We start from the raw sequence: 15,976 nt of genomic DNA, 5'->3' as shown, positions 1-15,976 counted from the left end.
TAAGCTTACCAGCCAAGCTGCTATATCAAGGAAGACTGGGTTCTTTCCATCTTATTGGTCCACCTAATGTGCTGCCCACCAATTTGTGGTGGGAGTCACGCAGCCTTCATCTCTGCACTCCAGCCTCTTCCCTGAGAACGTACATGCCCTGCAGATTTGGGCACAGGCCATCCTGGTTACTTGACCTTCTGGTAAACACAGTTTCCTCGCAGCCACAGCTCTCATATCATCCATTCTCAGAGCTCCAGGAACAACACCACTGTGGAACTTCCAAATAGGCAGAGACCACAGAAGTGTCTCTCTGGACAGCTCACGTGGACAGGACTCTCTGTGATGCTGTCCACCACGATGGTCATCCCAGCCTCTTCCTCTTGCTCTGCCCAGTCGGGAGCTCACTACCTCCAGAAGCAGCCAGTCCCATGGTTCAGTGGCTACAGCTGATAGAAGTGCTCTCTCCACGTTGAGCCCACCCTGCCTCTAGGGGCTCTCCCTCTGCCCCAGGCTGCTGACTCTGCCCTCTGGAGCCACTGTGCAACCCCAGCAAGCCTCCTTCCAAGCCCTCCAGCACGCTGGTGGGCAGACTACACAACCAAGCCTGCCATCACAGTCAATGGCAAGAGAGAGCTGTTTCCTAGGTTGGGGTACTGGGTTTGAAGCTGGTTCTGCTGGTGACGGGTTAAGCTTTTTCCCTCCGATGGAACTCCTCAATGGACACCTGCTGCTTAGAGTGACCTGCCTTAAGCTGGAGTTGTGTGTGTGTAGATGAGTGCATACACGTATAACTACACACAGATACAAAACCTAGGAAAACATGGACACCTGCATATACATGGAAAACTTCTCTTCATGGCCTATTCAGTGGGAGTTCACCTTGGAGGTCTATTCAACTCTGAGAACCTAGGAGTCAATGGCCACTCCACATATACATACATGAATAAACCCATAGCCTCCCTCTCTGATCTTGGCCTCTACTCTTTGAAGAGTGCAATCTGTCTCCCAGGAGTCTGGGCTTCTCCGGGCTAAGCAGTCTGCCGCTTTTAATGAACTGGTTTCTGGATCCCACAGCATCCTGGGTGCCCTGCAGCTTGCAGACAGCCTCTTTGAAGTGAGATCACTGACTGGGTTTCCTAAGCTGACTATGTGGATGGGAGCCTGGCTTGCACACAGTAGGAGCTCATTGTGTCAGCTCCTGACTCCTTGCCTGGAAATACGCCTCCGCCCAATGTGGGACAAATCCTTACTGTCATCTGGGTGTTCTCTTGGGGCTGGGATTTGGGACCTAGAGTCTTGCCAAAGCAGGGTGCCAGGTCACCAGGCAAGGTAGGGCCTCTCGGGTGGGTAGCCACCTCTCGTTAGCCCACAGCCCTGAGAGTTGCTGGAGGATTCAAAGCCCACTGCTTCCTTGGGTTTGTCACAGACAGGGTGCACTGAAGGAGAGGCAGAGGTGGCCCCTGCTCTCCCCACTGAGGGTGGCTCCCAAAGTCTCATCTGATCTGACCTTCCCCCTCCTTGTTCTCCTCAAGGTGGGGGGCAGGGCTTTGAGGCCATGCAAAAGGCTGCCTGGTGCCTTTATTCAACCCACTTACAAAGATCTCTCTGGAGACCAGCCCAGAGTGGGGACAAGTGGCTGTTTCGCAAATGTGGAGTGGAGGGCAGGTGACAGGCAGAACCATGCAGACATCTGATGAATTTTTATGGATTTTTGGAAACGACACATGACAGCCCTGGGGCTGGTCCTCAGAGAAGCCCCAACACAAGCTCATCTCTATTTCCTCACCAAGCCCAGCTGCCCAGAAGACCCAGTGTCCAGGGTAGCACAGCTGCCTCCTCAATCAGTTCTATCCTCTGGGAGCTTCAGTTCCACCCCCAAGACTTCAGCTCTGGAAATGCTACTGTAAGGACAATGGTGAATCCAGAAATAAAATACTCTTTCCCCTCTTTCAACCTCACAACATCCCTGACTGTCTTCCCTGCCCTATCCCCAGCCCCGAACCTCACCCTGAGCCCCCTCCCTCCCTGTCCTCCCATTCTCCCAGGCCACATGGCAAGAGACAGAGAAATTGTCTGTCTGTCTCCAGTTCCCGGGTACCCTTTCCCCACTTGCTCAGACTCTAGGCCCAATTCAGAGATCTTCCCATACAACCAAAGGAAGCTGGAGACAGATGCGTGAGAGGGCAGAGCCTGTGCTTTTCCAGGGCCCGCCTGGCCCTTGGCTCACAGGTGCTCAGTGTTGGGGCAGGGCTCACCATCCCACCATAAGAGGCTCTTGCCTGCTTTTCACAGTGCCTCAACCCCTCCCAGAGGTGCTCCATACTCCCTGCACAGGCTGTTGGTTATGATTCAACCTTCCCACGCTGCTCCCTGCCTCAGAGAGGACTTTTGACACTCCCTGCAACACACAAGGTTTGACAGACTCTGCTTGCTCACTTCTCATGACAGGCAGCTCACTACCTCTCAGGAAGCCCTCTCCAGTCTCCATCAGTTCCCTTATAGGCCTCTTTCTCCCTACCTCTCTCCAGTTGCCTCTCCCAGTCCTGCCTTTTCCCTTCTGAGATCAGCTCTGGAGAAATCAGCTCCCATGCCCAGGTCAGCCCTGTTGTTTGCAAACTGGCGTCATCTCCAGCCTGACCAACTCTCCTTCCTCTGACTGTCCTTAGTCACACTGAGTGTTTCGCTTCTCACCCTCCTGCTCACCTCACCGTGCCAACACCCCCCGTAAAGTGTCCCCTGAAAACTGTGGAACTCGTTCCGTATCGGTGGGTAGAATAGGACCAGCACCCTTTTCCTGCAAATACTTTCTCCCCTTTGGTGCAGCCGAAGTCTATCGTTTGCTTTATTTGATTACTGACCAAGGCTGTGGGGGCCCATTCAGAGCCAAGAAGTCCAGTCTGGATGCGAGCCACTGTCAGGCAGCACATCTTCACCTTGACCTTCTGCTGCTCCATTTCGAGCTTAAGCAGGGCTTCTCTTCCCTGCGGTATTTCACCTTCTGTGTCTCGGCATATTGTCTGGACCTGAGATCATCCTGGACTCTGATTTCATCCTGGGTCACACATTCACAGCCCCGCCTCCACCCCACCCCAAGCTCCAGGTCATCTGTTGACATGGTTAGGACACTTTGCTGCAACGTGCAGTGAAAAAAAAGATGCATCCTTAGAACTGGGTTTGAGTTCTGAATCTTCCACTTGATCTTAGCCACCTTAAGCTTTACTTTACTCATCTATAGAAAGGGGCTGCGATCCCTACCGGCCAGGAATGTAGTGAGCATTGAACGAGGGAGCGTGTGTAAGTGCCCAGCACAGGGTCTGGCAGACGCTCAGTAAAGCGAGTGCTTCCTATTGTTCACCCAAGTCGCTGACAAACACGTTGAACTCATCAGAGATGAGGACAGGGCTCCTGGGGGAGGGGAACGACAGAGCCCTGCTAATCCATCACTCGGCGCCCGCCCCTCATGACAGCTGCTCCACCAGATTCCCATCCATAAGGACATCAGGAGGCCTTGCCGAGTGCTGAAGATAAACGTCACCAACACCACATTTGGTCTCACAGCAATTTTTCAGGGAATGAAGAAATGCAGAACAGACAGACAATCATGTCTCCAGAGGCCAGAGCCCTGAGCTGGGGGCTGGAGAGAAGATAGAGAAAATGAAGACCTGTGAGCTCCCAGGTCAGGGAAGCCAGAGCTGAACCCAGAGCCACACTGCAGGCTCATCCTGAATGCCTCCCTGATCACCCCGTGCTGCCTTGAGTGTGAGCCTACGACTCCCAGCCACAGATGGAATGGATTGAGTCAGGATACAGACTTGGAAACTGGACATCTGGGCCTTCCTCTGGCCTGCTCTCCTCTTCCCATGAGCCCAATGCATAGCTGATGGATTGAAGAAGGGGAGGTGGGGAAGTAAGACTGGGCAGAAACTTTCAGAACAAACTTCTTAGAAAGTGGAGGCTGCTCTTGGGTTTTTCCCTATCTCAAAGCCAGACTACAGCAGCCTAGACCTCCTTTCAGCCAAACCATGAGTGCCGTGGGTCCAGCCAAGGTCATTCAGGCATGAATTCATCAGCCGTTTATTAGATCCCTCACCTGCACAAGCAGTAAAGCACTCCAAAAGAGCATCAGTATCCACCTCGCTAAGGGTTCTAGCTAAGGTAGATGCATTGAGCACAGGGGAAGAGTCATAGAGAAGCATGGTTTACACTCTGCCTCAAAGAGTGGCTTGGAAATGGGCAAGACAGGGGAACCACAAGTGCAAAGCCCCAGAAGCATGTCTGGAGTGCATGGGACATGAGGGAACTGTGGTGGGCAGCAAGACTGGAGAGTTAGATGAGGCCTAGACTGTGGAGTGTCTGGATGCCAGGATAAAAAGTTTAGACTTTGTCATATAGCAGTAGGAAGCTGGACTTCCCTGGTGGCTCAGACAGTAGAGAATCTGCCTGCAATGCTGGAGACTCAGGTTTGATACCTGGTTCAGGAAGATCCCCTGGAAAAAGGAATGACAACCCACTCCAATATTCTTGACTGGAGAATTCCATGGACAGAGGAGCCTGACTGGCTACAGTCCACAGTACCAAAGAGTCAGACACGACCGAGTGACTAACACACGCAGACACACAATAGGAAGCTGAGGAAGAGGTTTGATCAGCAGTAAGATGTGATTTGATCTATACATTGGACGGATCTCTCTAGATACGAATAGAGGGAACCCAAGGGGAAAGATTCAGCACAGAAAGACAAGGTTTCAGGCTAACAAGAGAAAGCCCACAGCTTATCCACTGAGCCATAGGCAGGGCTCTATTTAATACTAAAATCTCTGCCAGAATTTTTTAAAAATCTTTATCACTGGCTCCCCTCCTCTGACCCCGCAACTTGCTTTTAGATTAACCCTCTGACACCATTTTCTGGAGAATGAATCATGGCCCCAGTGAGGATTAACACTTGGGCCCTTCTTGGCTGGCAGACAGACTCAGAACTTCAAACCCCACTGCAGCTGCCAGACCACATGGTTTGTCATAAATGAGGCTTTCGATATTCAAGGGAGGTGGCAAGCCCTCTTGGAGGGACTCCTTGCCTGAGCCTCGCCTTCAGCTGAAGAGATAAGAACCTACAACTGCAGCCACAGGAAATGACAAAGCGGCGACTGAGGGGGATCCACGGCACAGGGCTCATTACAGCGCTTGCCAGCGGGCGAGACACCCTTATCAGGGAGAAAATTGCATCAGGCCTCGTGAATTACTAGCGATTGGAAGCAGATTTCTCGGGACGCACTTTGTTAGATACCTAATGAGCAGGATACAGGCGGGCAGAGCCCAAAGCCAGTAGGGCGGGGGACAAATGTCTTTGTTAAACAGAATTTGTCAGTTTCCGCTTCAGGATCCCTGGGGAGGGTTCAGAGCCAGCTAATTGAATTAAGAGGCCTGTGCGCTCCAGCAAGAAGGTTCTGGGCGGGGCGAGAGGCAGGCAGGCCTCAAGACGGGCACTTTCAGAACCGAGGACAGCAGCTGCAACCCGGCTAGTCTGTAATTGCCAGGGCAGGTTGGAACTGTTGCATTTTGCATGATCAGGGATCTAGGGGATGAACTGAGTAGGAGGGAGGCAGAAGATGCTGGGGCGGGGGGGGCGGGGGAGGGGGGAGACAAGTGACCCAAGACGCCTTGAGCCTCTTAATGCTATTGGCCTGGTCTGTCTCAACAGACCCTCCTCTGCAGGCAACAGCGAGGGCTGAGAAGGATAAAGAAGGGGTGTCTTCTCCCCTCCATGCTCATGTGGTGTGGGGCAGCTGCAGCAAGACAAGGAGCGGTGGGCTGGGCGCTGAGTCTGAGCCAGTGCACGGCTGTGCATCACTTTGAGCTTTCAGAGTAAGTCTCCTAATTACAGCCCTAATGAAGCAGGACGTGCTGTAGCCGTGGAGCCACAGAGCGCGGGGCCACTTGTCAGCCCCAGGCTTCCTCCGCAGGCAGGGCCAAGCTTACCAACAGAAGAGCAAATAAGCAGGCTTGTGGGGTGAACCAGCAGCCTCCTCCCCCACCTAGAAGAAGGGAAGGAGAGCAAGGCAAGGCTGGACCTGAATACGGAAGAGCTAGTCCCCAAAGCCCCACCCTCTTTCCGTCCCCATTTTAGCACTGCTTCAGCCTGACTCACTGCTACCTGTAGTGTCAGACAAGCTCCATCCCATGAAGAGCAAGGAGAGGAGGGCACGACCCCCTCCCCAAAATGTGGGCAGGCAGTGTTGGCCCTAAAGAAAGGGAATGACTGGGGAGCATTTAAGCACTATGTGAGGTGCTATGGTGGTCCTGGGGCCCCTTACATCAACATGACTGGAACAGCTGCCTCTGACCTTCCCTTTAGAGCCTGCGTTATACGGAAGTGAAAAAGATTTTTCTAGAAAAGTCTCCCACCCGCCTTGCCCCAACCCCCAGGAAGGGAGGAATCTTGGCAGAGCTGATGGGGGCAAGGATTGGAAATGTGGGCAGTAGGCCTGCAGCAGTAGGGGCTGAGGAGGTACTGGCATGAAGCAGCTGTGGAAACAGGTAGAGGCCAGGGCCAGCCATGGAGAGGACAGAGCGGGAACCAAGTCTGGCAGAGGCTATAGAAAGAGCCGCGGGGAGTCCACAGGGGGTATGACTGAAGTCCGTAAATACCCTGCCTTTCCTTTCCTCCTCCTTGGAACAACCCCTCTGCCCACCAGCAACTGATGGGGTGGTCTGGACTGAGGGGTCTGTCGCACGTTTATCTTTGTGATGAAATTAAATGAATTATACATAATACATTTCCGAATCCACATAAAAGTAGTACCTGGTGAGTGCCCAGCCCTGATCAGGGTTCCAGTAAGTGTTGGCTCTGGGTCACCAAATTGACCCACCTGGTACTGGGACCACACAGGGTGGATATCAGGCTGACAGGCTGTGGGGGGAGGGACACTGTCAGCAATGTGTCCCTGCTTTCAGAACCGACGGGGGTACCTCTGGAGACCTCGCCTTTGATTTCATTACTTCTACTTCCTCCCCTAACTGGATTAGATGGCAGTCTATGAAATCCAGGGCATCCAGATTGGCTTTCTGCCTGGAAATGAGGAGAAATGTCATTATAGGTCCTGAATCAGCATCTCACCCCAGTCCCAGGGGCCAATTGGTCAAATGGGAGTTGCTCTTTGCTCTGGCTAGCTATTCTTTCCTTCCCTCTCTCCTGCATCCTCCCACCTATCCATCCAACCGGTACACATTCTGCCATCTTTCTGCTACAGCCAGTCTGGTGTTCAGCTGTTCCAAACAGGAGACAGACGTGGTGCTTTCTACTACCTAAAACACACAGACGACCAGAAAACCCCAAAGCATCTGACTCAGATGCTTTACAGAGGGCATGTTCAGTGGGGAGTCTCTGAATGAATGAAACTTACTGAGAGGAGCTGATGAGAGAGATAGCCAGGCCTCATATCCAGGGACAAAACAGCCCCAGAAGTCTTGGTTATGAAGTGCAGTCAGTGCCGACGTCAGCCTCGAGGTCACCCAGTGCTTCACTCTTCCCATCCCCAGAGTCTTCATACAGCAACTTTCTCCTGGTACCCATCTGATGGAGGGAGGGGGGGTGAGGCCCAGACTGGACAGGATACCTCTGTACTTGTATGAATGTCCCTTAATCTGCTGATGCAAGCCTGAAAATGCTTCTTGTTAATGAAGTTCTGTGCACCAAATTTATTTTATCTTATTTTTTAAGCATTTACTTATTTATGTGTTTATTTGGCTGCATTGTGACTTAGTTGCAGGGTACCGGATCTTCATTGTGATGCACAGGCTTCTCTCTAGTTGTGTCTCATGGATTCCATCATGCAGGGACTCAGTAGTTGTGATGCTTGGGCTTAGTCGCCCCTCAGAATGTGGGATCTTAGTTCCCCGACCAGGGATCAAACCCTTGTCCCTTGTATTGGAAGGTGGTCCTTTACCACTGGACCACCAGGGAAATCCCCACCAAATTTATTTTTAAAGGTAATGGGCTTCTCTGGCGGCTCAGTGGTAAAAGAATCTGCCTGCTAGTGCAGGAGAAGCGGTTCTATCCCTGGATTGAGACGATCCCCTGGAGAAAGACATGGCAACACACTCCAGTATTCTTTCCTGGGAAATCCCATGGACAGAGGAGCCTGGTGGGCTACATAGTCCATGGGGTCACAGAGTCAGAGTCAGCTTAGCAACTGAGCGTGCATGCATGCACAAGTAATGGGAAGGGTCGTTGTCCTAATTCAACTGGTCCATATGTGTGGACTTTCATACAGAGCATCCACTTAAAGAGAGGACCACCTGCATTCGTTCTGTTTTGTTCAGGGTCAGACATTCGGGCATGTCTAACGCTGAGCACGTTTGTCCTGGTTGGCATGGTGCCCGTTGTTCAATTTGCTCCTAGCACAACACTCTAGACAGTGGAATAATTTGTCCACTGTGTGGCCAAGACAGGATCCCAACAGCTGAAGTAGGGTGGAAGTGGGTCACTGTTGAGGTACCTGCAAACTTCAGACTGACTACACAGTTCTTTGAACAGTGGGCACATTTTGGAGGCTAACATGGATTTTCAACAGAGCTTTCAAGTAATCTCTCCCCAAAGGGAGTATGAGACATATCCCTAAGCTTGAGCAACTTAAAGTTTTGCCAGAAAAACAAAAGTGGCAAATAAACCTAGAATCGGAGGAAAATGTGAGAGCAGAAAGCTGCCCAGGTGGCGCCAGTGGTAAAGAACCTGCCTGCCAGTGCAGGAGGTGCAAGAGATGCAGGTTCAGTCCCTGGGTCGGGAAGACCCCCCGGAGGAGGGCACGGCAACCCACCCCAGTATTCTTGCCCGGAGGATCCCATGGACGGAGGGCTCTGGTGGGCTATAGTCCATAGCATCGCAAAGAACTGGACGCAACTGGCTTAACACACATGCTTGTGAGAGCAGAAAAAGCCAGCTGCTGGGCTGGGAGAACCCAGAAGAGCTTCGAGCAAGTGTGTGTGGAGGCCATCAAGGGTTGTTGCTGCTCGTTGCTGTTGTTCAGTTGCTAAGTCACGTCCAACTCTTTTCAACCTCATGGACTGCAGCACGCCAGGCTTCCCTGTCCTTCACTGTCTCCCTGAGTTTGCTCAGACTCACGTCCATTGAGTCAGTGATGCCATCCAACCATCTCATCCTCTGTTGCTCCCTTCTCCTCCTGCCCTCAATCTTTCCCAGCATCAGGGTCTTTTCCAATGAATCAGCTCTTTGCTTCAGTTGGCCAAAGTGTTGGAGCTTCAGTTTCAGCACTGCCAATGAATATTCAGGGTTGATTTCCTTGAAGATTGACTACTTGGATCTCCTTGCTGTCCAAGGGACTCTCAAGGTTTCCTGGAGGGGCTGGTATTTGAGTGGGGTTAAATTCTGGATAAGCAGAGATGGGAGTATTAGTCATGCCAAGGGAGGAAGAAGAGAATTAGGAAAAACAACATGGATGGAGAAAGAGGCCCATCAGAGAAGAGAAGATGAGAGGGTGAGATGAGGAGATGGGAAGGAAAGCAAGTCTACAAAGCAAAGGGTGTCAAAGGAGCAGAGAGGCTTTCAAATCTGCTGTTATCACACCAAGGGTTGGAGTCACAGATGGCACAATTTATTTATTCCTTCAACAAATATTTCTTAGATTTCCCTGGTGGTCCAGTGGCTAAGATTCCTTGCTCCCAATGCAGGGGGCTGGGTGTGATCCCTGGTCAGAGAACTATATCCCACATTCCACAACTAAAGATCTCACACCCTGCAGCAAAGATCGAAGATCCCATGTGCTACAACTAAGACCCAGCACACCAAATAAATAAAATAAATACTAAAAAACCACAAATACTTCTTGAATACCTACAATCAGGCAGACACTAAGGATAAATGGGGTCCCTGTTCACTAGTAACTTGCATTCTAGTGTGGAGAATGGAGGAGGGAGGCAGACAGTCAACAAGGAAACACATTTTTTGAAAATGAATTTTCTGGTAAATACTGTGAAGACAGTAAAATGGGATAGTGTGGATAGAATGTATTGGAGGAAGTGTTACTTTAGGTGGGATGGGCCTCTTTCTCCAAGGCAGGGCCCCTCTGAGAAGAGCCCATCTGGGCTGCGACCTGAATGATGAGAAGTGGATAGCCATGTAAAGACGTAAGGGACTCTCCAGATAGAGAGAACAGCAGATGCAAAGGCCCTGAAGCTAGAAAGAGCTTCAGGGAAGGTTTTCCTCGTTGGAAGAAAGGCAAGGACAGTGTGGTTAGGGTGCAGTGAGCAGGAGGCAGGTGGTCGGAGGTAGACAGGGGCCAGGCATGCAGGCCTCCTGAGCCATGAAGAGTGGCTTGGGGGTGTGGAATGGCACGGTTATGGTAGAAAAGTCACAGAGCCACGTCTCTGCACCTTCTCTCCACAAAGGCCAGAAAACTTGACACCAAACTACAGCAAAGGCCTGCCCGTCCTGGACCCCAAGATTTTAGATGAGAAGCTGGGTGTCATCCGTGAGTTCTGGTCCAAGGCCACGGTGAGCTGCATGATTGGGTCCATCACATCCACTTGGCAGGAAACAGAGGCCAAGTCTCAGGTGCCCAAGGTGTCCCGAGAAACGGTGAATGTCTCCCCTCCGAGCCAGGCTAGGAGGGCCAGAGTGGGGATTGGGCCTGGGGAAGGGGCTTGCCAGCCACCTGTGGGCTGTTCACTCCTAGGTGGCCAGTGGACCTTCCCTTTAGGCTCCTTCTGTATGTGAGTCACCCTAAATGGGTGAATTCTTCATTTTACCTAGTCTCTTTTCCTTTTGAATGGAACTCCCATTTGCACTTCCCAGGTGGTGGAGTGGTAAAGAATCTGCTTGCAAGGCAGGAAACCTGGGTTTGATCCTTGGGTCAGGGAGATTCCCCTGGAGGAGGAAATGGCAACCCACTCCAGTATCCTTGCCTGGAAAATTCCACGGACAGAGGAGCCTGACGGGCTACAGTCCAGGGGGTTGCAAAGAGTCAGACACGACTGGGCACACACACACCAGGGATTTCTTCCCAAACAAACCCCTGCCACACTTGTAAGACTGGGTTCCTTCCTCTGACTCAAGTTGCCATCAACACAGAACTTCCTTGGGAGCTCGCCCTCTGGGTAATGGGAAGCCCCCGAGAGTTTGAACTTTCAAAAGAGGAAACTGGGGCTCAGAGAAAAAGAGACTCGGTCTTGGGTCACAGAGTCTCTGCCCTTAGTCCCGGGAATTGGTCTGGCTTCCTGTTGACCAGACGCTGGGAGAGGGATGGTGCAGGTGGCTGAAATGATGCCTTCCTTGGATGAGGGGTCATGGCCCAGTCCCAGCCCCTTGAGGCGGAAAGCTCCAGACTGGCCACCAGAAAGACAGCACCGTCCAGGGCCCCCACTGAAGTCCTGCCCCAGCCACCATGGGTGAAATCACACATGGCTTCTTCCCTTCTCCCCCAGCGCATCCCATGGGGAACACTGCTCTGGAAGACACTGAGGAAAGGCCCGAGCCGAGGCCACCGGCCCCTAGGGGAGCCCTGGGCCTCCTCTTCCCAGGATTTACCCCTCGCCACCGACAGCCTCCGCATCTTCCCCTGGCACTTCTGCACCTTCCTGGAACACGTCCCATCAGACCAATAGGGAGGGAGCTGTCCACTGGGGGTGCCAGGATGCCCCCACGTGGAGTGCCCCTGCCCACCCCCAATGGTGCCCTCCTGGAGACCCAGAGCACTCAGACCATCTTCTACATTCACTCTTTTCACCTCTGCCCCCGGGAAAGCGACGCTCAGGCCTGACCTGCCAGCCCACCCATCAGCTGGGTTGAAAATAAAGATTCAGGCCTGACTTTGGAGACTTTGGGTAGTGTGAATAATCCAATGCCTGCTGCCCCTACAGCCTGGCCTCATGACACCCCTCTTGTGTCTCTGAGCAGAGGATGTGCACGGGAGAAAGGAGGAGGGGAAACAGGGAAGAAAGGAAAAGGGAAGGCGCCACAGGAGGGGAAAGGTAGACCGGGAGGAAGGAGAAAGGCAAAGGCATTCCGTCCCTGGTCTTGCCCTGCAGAGACTTCACCCCTCCAGGGCACTCTCCTCCCCTCACCCCTCCAGCTCCGGGGGTCTCCTGGGGGATGCTGAGCCAGCCAAGCCTCGGTCATCACCCAGTGAGGCCCCACTTACTGCTGGATGCAGACCTCACACTGTCCCAGGGAGTAGAACTAGGTGCTGGGCCAGTGGGACCAAGGAGGGAGCCGTATGGGCCCCACTCCGGGTGCTGTGCATGGCAGCCCTCTCTGGTTTGGAGTCTGGTGAACATTTCTGCTTGGCAGAGGATCTGAGGTCTGAGTTGAAGTCAGCGGCTCTGGATTATTTGAGAGAAATTAGATAGAGATGGGGGCTTCCCAGGTGGCGCTAGTGGTAAAGAACTAGCGATGTAGGAGACATAAGAGACACGGATTCAATCCGTGGAGTCAGGAAGATCCCCTGGCGGAAGAAATGGCAACCCACTCCACTATTCTTGCCTGGGGAATCCCATGGACGGTGAAGCCTGGTGGTCTGTGGTCCATAGGCTCACAAAGAGTCGGACATGACTGAAGCAACTTAGCACCCGTGCACAAAGACAGAGATAACTTAGTATGGTCTTTGTGTTTGGTTGGGGAGGGTATGACTTATTAATAGAAAGTGTTGGAATGGGCTGAGCTGGACTTCTCATACTGCATACAAAATGCATTGGTGTTAATGGCAATGATGAGGGTAAGAAGGAGAAAAAAAAAAGAGCTGAGGGGAAAGGGCCTTTACATATAGGATGGATCCAATAGGTGGGCAAATTTAAACATTTTATTTATATATATATATTTAATGTCCTCTAATACTTAAAGGATAATAACTTGGATAGTGGCCAGCTAGTCTTGACCCTCTCTAAAGCATTAAGCTGTGGAGATGAGTCCATATTGCACTTGAGAAGTCAAAGCTAGCCACCAGGAGGAACCCTTTTTGAGCGAGGGGTTGAATAAATATCATGACTGACAGGGGGTAGGAGGAGAAATAAGTGGCCCGAGGGCACTAAGGCAGGATGTGAGGAGGCTCTGAGTATGAACAAGGGGGCTCAGGGCTGCCCTGTACCCTGTCAGAGGTGTGAGCTGGGTCTATATGGAGAACTAATTCCAGCGTGCCCTCTCTGGGTATCACCGCAGCACCCTCGTTGGTGGACTCAGTCCTCTATCCTCCCCTTTGCTGGGTACGTGGCAAGGTCTCAAGCACTGGCTTCTCGCCCTAGCTTCCTGTTGAATTCGGTACCCTCAGCCACCACCTTCCAGAACTTGAACTAAGAGCACTTTGGCTTCCTCATCTCTGAGCTCCAGGGCCCAGGGCAGGCCTGGTTCTACACAGATGTAGGTAAATGCTTTGGGACCGTGTGAGAGAATTCCTAGCTGGACAAGGGCATCAGAAAGAACCTTAGAGAGAGTATCCAGGACAGTCTCCTAATTTTGCAAAGGATGTCAGTGAGGAAGCCCAGCCGTGGGACCACCCTTGCCCGAGGCTTTCTGACTCCACCACCCCAGGGTGTCCTGCACATAGCCAAGTGAACACCAGATGGCTGCAGAGGCCCACACATCCAGCCCTGGGCCCTTTGGCCACCCTGATGCCACTGGATCCCTCAGACACTCAGAGTACTCAGGCAACAGGCCTGCCTGTATCTCTTTCCCATTCATCCTGTCCCAGACCCAGCTTCCAGCCTATTCTCTGCTAACTTTTGTCTCCATTCCCTTTACCCTCCAGCCCAGCCTCCGTCCTCCAGTGCATCATTGTTCTGTCTCTCTCTGTCTCTTATCAGCACAGATTTACCATGCTGATTATTCCCACCTCTGCTTTGGTTGAGTCCGAGACTCAGCCCCCAGCTCCAGGTCCAAGCCTTTAGCCAGAGCCTCGAAGGACCAGCGCAGGAGCCAGACAAGCATTCATGCAGCCAGCAGAGCCCAGGAACAAGGACTAGACCGTGGGTGGGTAGCAACTGTGCACAGTTCCGTGACAGGGCGCGTGTAGCAATGGGTTCCATAGCAACCAAACAAAATTACATAGCAATCAGAGAGCCATGTGACCGAGAGACACAATGACAAGCTATAGGCCACGGCCAGGGGGCTGTGGAGCGTCGTTGCACAGCAATAGACCCAAGCCACACAATGATATCACACAGCCAGCGTAGAGGAAGGCACAGCCACGGAGCACGGCAGTGGGCAAAGGCCACAGTGTGCACACTGTAGACACAGCCACAGAATGCGGAAAGACACCTCACTGCACTAGCACACATCTGGGTGGCCATGGCACCGTCACGGGTGCATGACTCCTGGATATGCCGTCAGGGAGCGGTCAGCAGAAGCGGAGCCTGGCGGACAGCGGTGGGCTCACGATTGACTGTGTCCCTCGGCTCTCAGCCGCTATATCTGGACTGGGAGCCTCTCAGCACCACCTGATTCCAGGAGTCATTAATCTGTGTCTGGTCTTGAGCACACTCCCCAGAGCCCAGAAATGATTCTGCCGCTGATTTCCTCCAGAGCCTAATAGGAAACTGAACATTTGCTGGAGAAAGGATCACCTTGGGAACAGAGAAGGGAGTGGAGGAGAACAGGGTCTGTGCCCCCTCTTCCAGGAGGATACTGCTGATGCTCCCTGCCGCCCTGGGCCTGCCTGTCCCAACTCCACACCCCTCTTCCCTTACTGGCCGCGCTTGCCCTGGTGTGCCCTGGTGTGCCCTAGTGTGCCCTAGTGTGCCCTTGGATCTGCCTTCAGGGCAGTCAATTCTTCCTCCCTTCATTCAAGACACCTGATTTTGACACAGGCTTTTCAAGTTCCATTCTGTCCAAGAGGTGCAAAGTGCCAGTCCCGAGTGGACCCACCCGGGTCAGGGCCTTTGTGAGTGTGACCTTGAGTCCAGAGTTAGTCCTGGGCAGAGCTAAAGAAAGCCTTCACCTCCTTTCTGAACAGCCTAGGGAGCCTTCTTTGGAAGAGGTAGGCTTTTGAGTGAGGGTGAAGAATGAGATACTAAGAGTCATCCCAGGGGACTTCCCTGCTGGTCCAGTGGCTAAGACTCTGAGTTCCCAGTACAGGGGGCCTGGGTTCAATTTCTAGTCAGAGAACTAGATCTCACATGTTACAACTAAGACCCACACAGACCAATAAATAAATAATTTTTTTAAGCCATCCCAAACATGCTAACTCTCCAAATTCCAAACAACTTGTAAGCATTCCCTGCTCGCTCCCTAGACACCCTGAGCCCACCTCCTGCTGAGCCAAGCAATAGATGAGGGGCCCCAGGCAGCCTCCAGACAGAGCAGCTCCACTCACTGGGGCTTGTAAAACCCTTGCCATTGCCCAGATTTCTGTTCCCCAGCAGCTCCAATAGCAATTTCTCCAACCAGCCAGGAAAAAAGAACTTGCCCCAGAGCCAGGTGCCCAGCCGTGTGCCCAACTGTGCAGGGGCCTGGAAGGTAGTGGCGGGAGGTAGGGTGGGAAGAGGCCCAGAAGAGCTGGGAGTTCCCAGCAGGTAGGAGGAGCAGGGTAGGTACACAGTAGCCGGGAAATATTTGCCCTTTCCTCTGTCTCTCTCCTCCAGTGCCCCCCCAAACCATGCCCCCTCTGTTTCCTTCCCTCCCTCCTTTCCTCCACTGCTCAGAGGAGATTTGTGGCAGACCAGAGGGCCCTCATACCAGCAGATGAATGAATAATTGACGAGGGTTGTTTAAAGATTCAGTGGAGTTTTTCCAACCTCACCGCACTGGAATAACTCATTTCTTTCATTCTCTGTTTGAAAGCCTAACCCCCTCCCTTCATCTTTCCCCTTCCTGGTCCCCACATGCCTGCCCTGCTCCGAGCATCACACTTTTGTTTCTCTTCCTCTCTTGAGTCTGCTGAACCCTGAATGATCCCTTGATCTCCGCCTACCCCGTTTCCTTTGTGTCCCCTTCCCCAGCTGTCCCCACCCCCATTTAACCTGGTAGGTTGACTTCAACTCCTCT

The 15,976-nt window shown here is 52.6% G+C and overlaps 1 protein-coding gene across 1 annotated transcript in view; it reads left to right on the top strand.

The window, feature by feature from the left end:
• CCDC33 (coiled-coil domain containing 33) overlaps window positions 1-15,976 on the top strand; it is a 138,570-nt gene that overhangs the window by 82,435 nt on the left and 40,159 nt on the right. The window contains 1 exon segment of the mRNA XM_052659526.1: window positions 10,389-10,582. Coding sequence (XP_052515486.1) covers window positions 10,389-10,582 — 194 coding nt within the window.

This window comes from Budorcas taxicolor, chromosome 21 (genome assembly GCF_023091745.1).
Source record: "Budorcas taxicolor isolate Tak-1 chromosome 21, Takin1.1, whole genome shotgun sequence".
NCBI lineage: Eukaryota > Metazoa > Chordata > Mammalia > Artiodactyla > Bovidae > Budorcas > Budorcas taxicolor.
The sequence above is the reverse complement of the archived record's forward strand: the minus strand, read 5'-3'. Positions and strand labels throughout refer to the sequence as shown.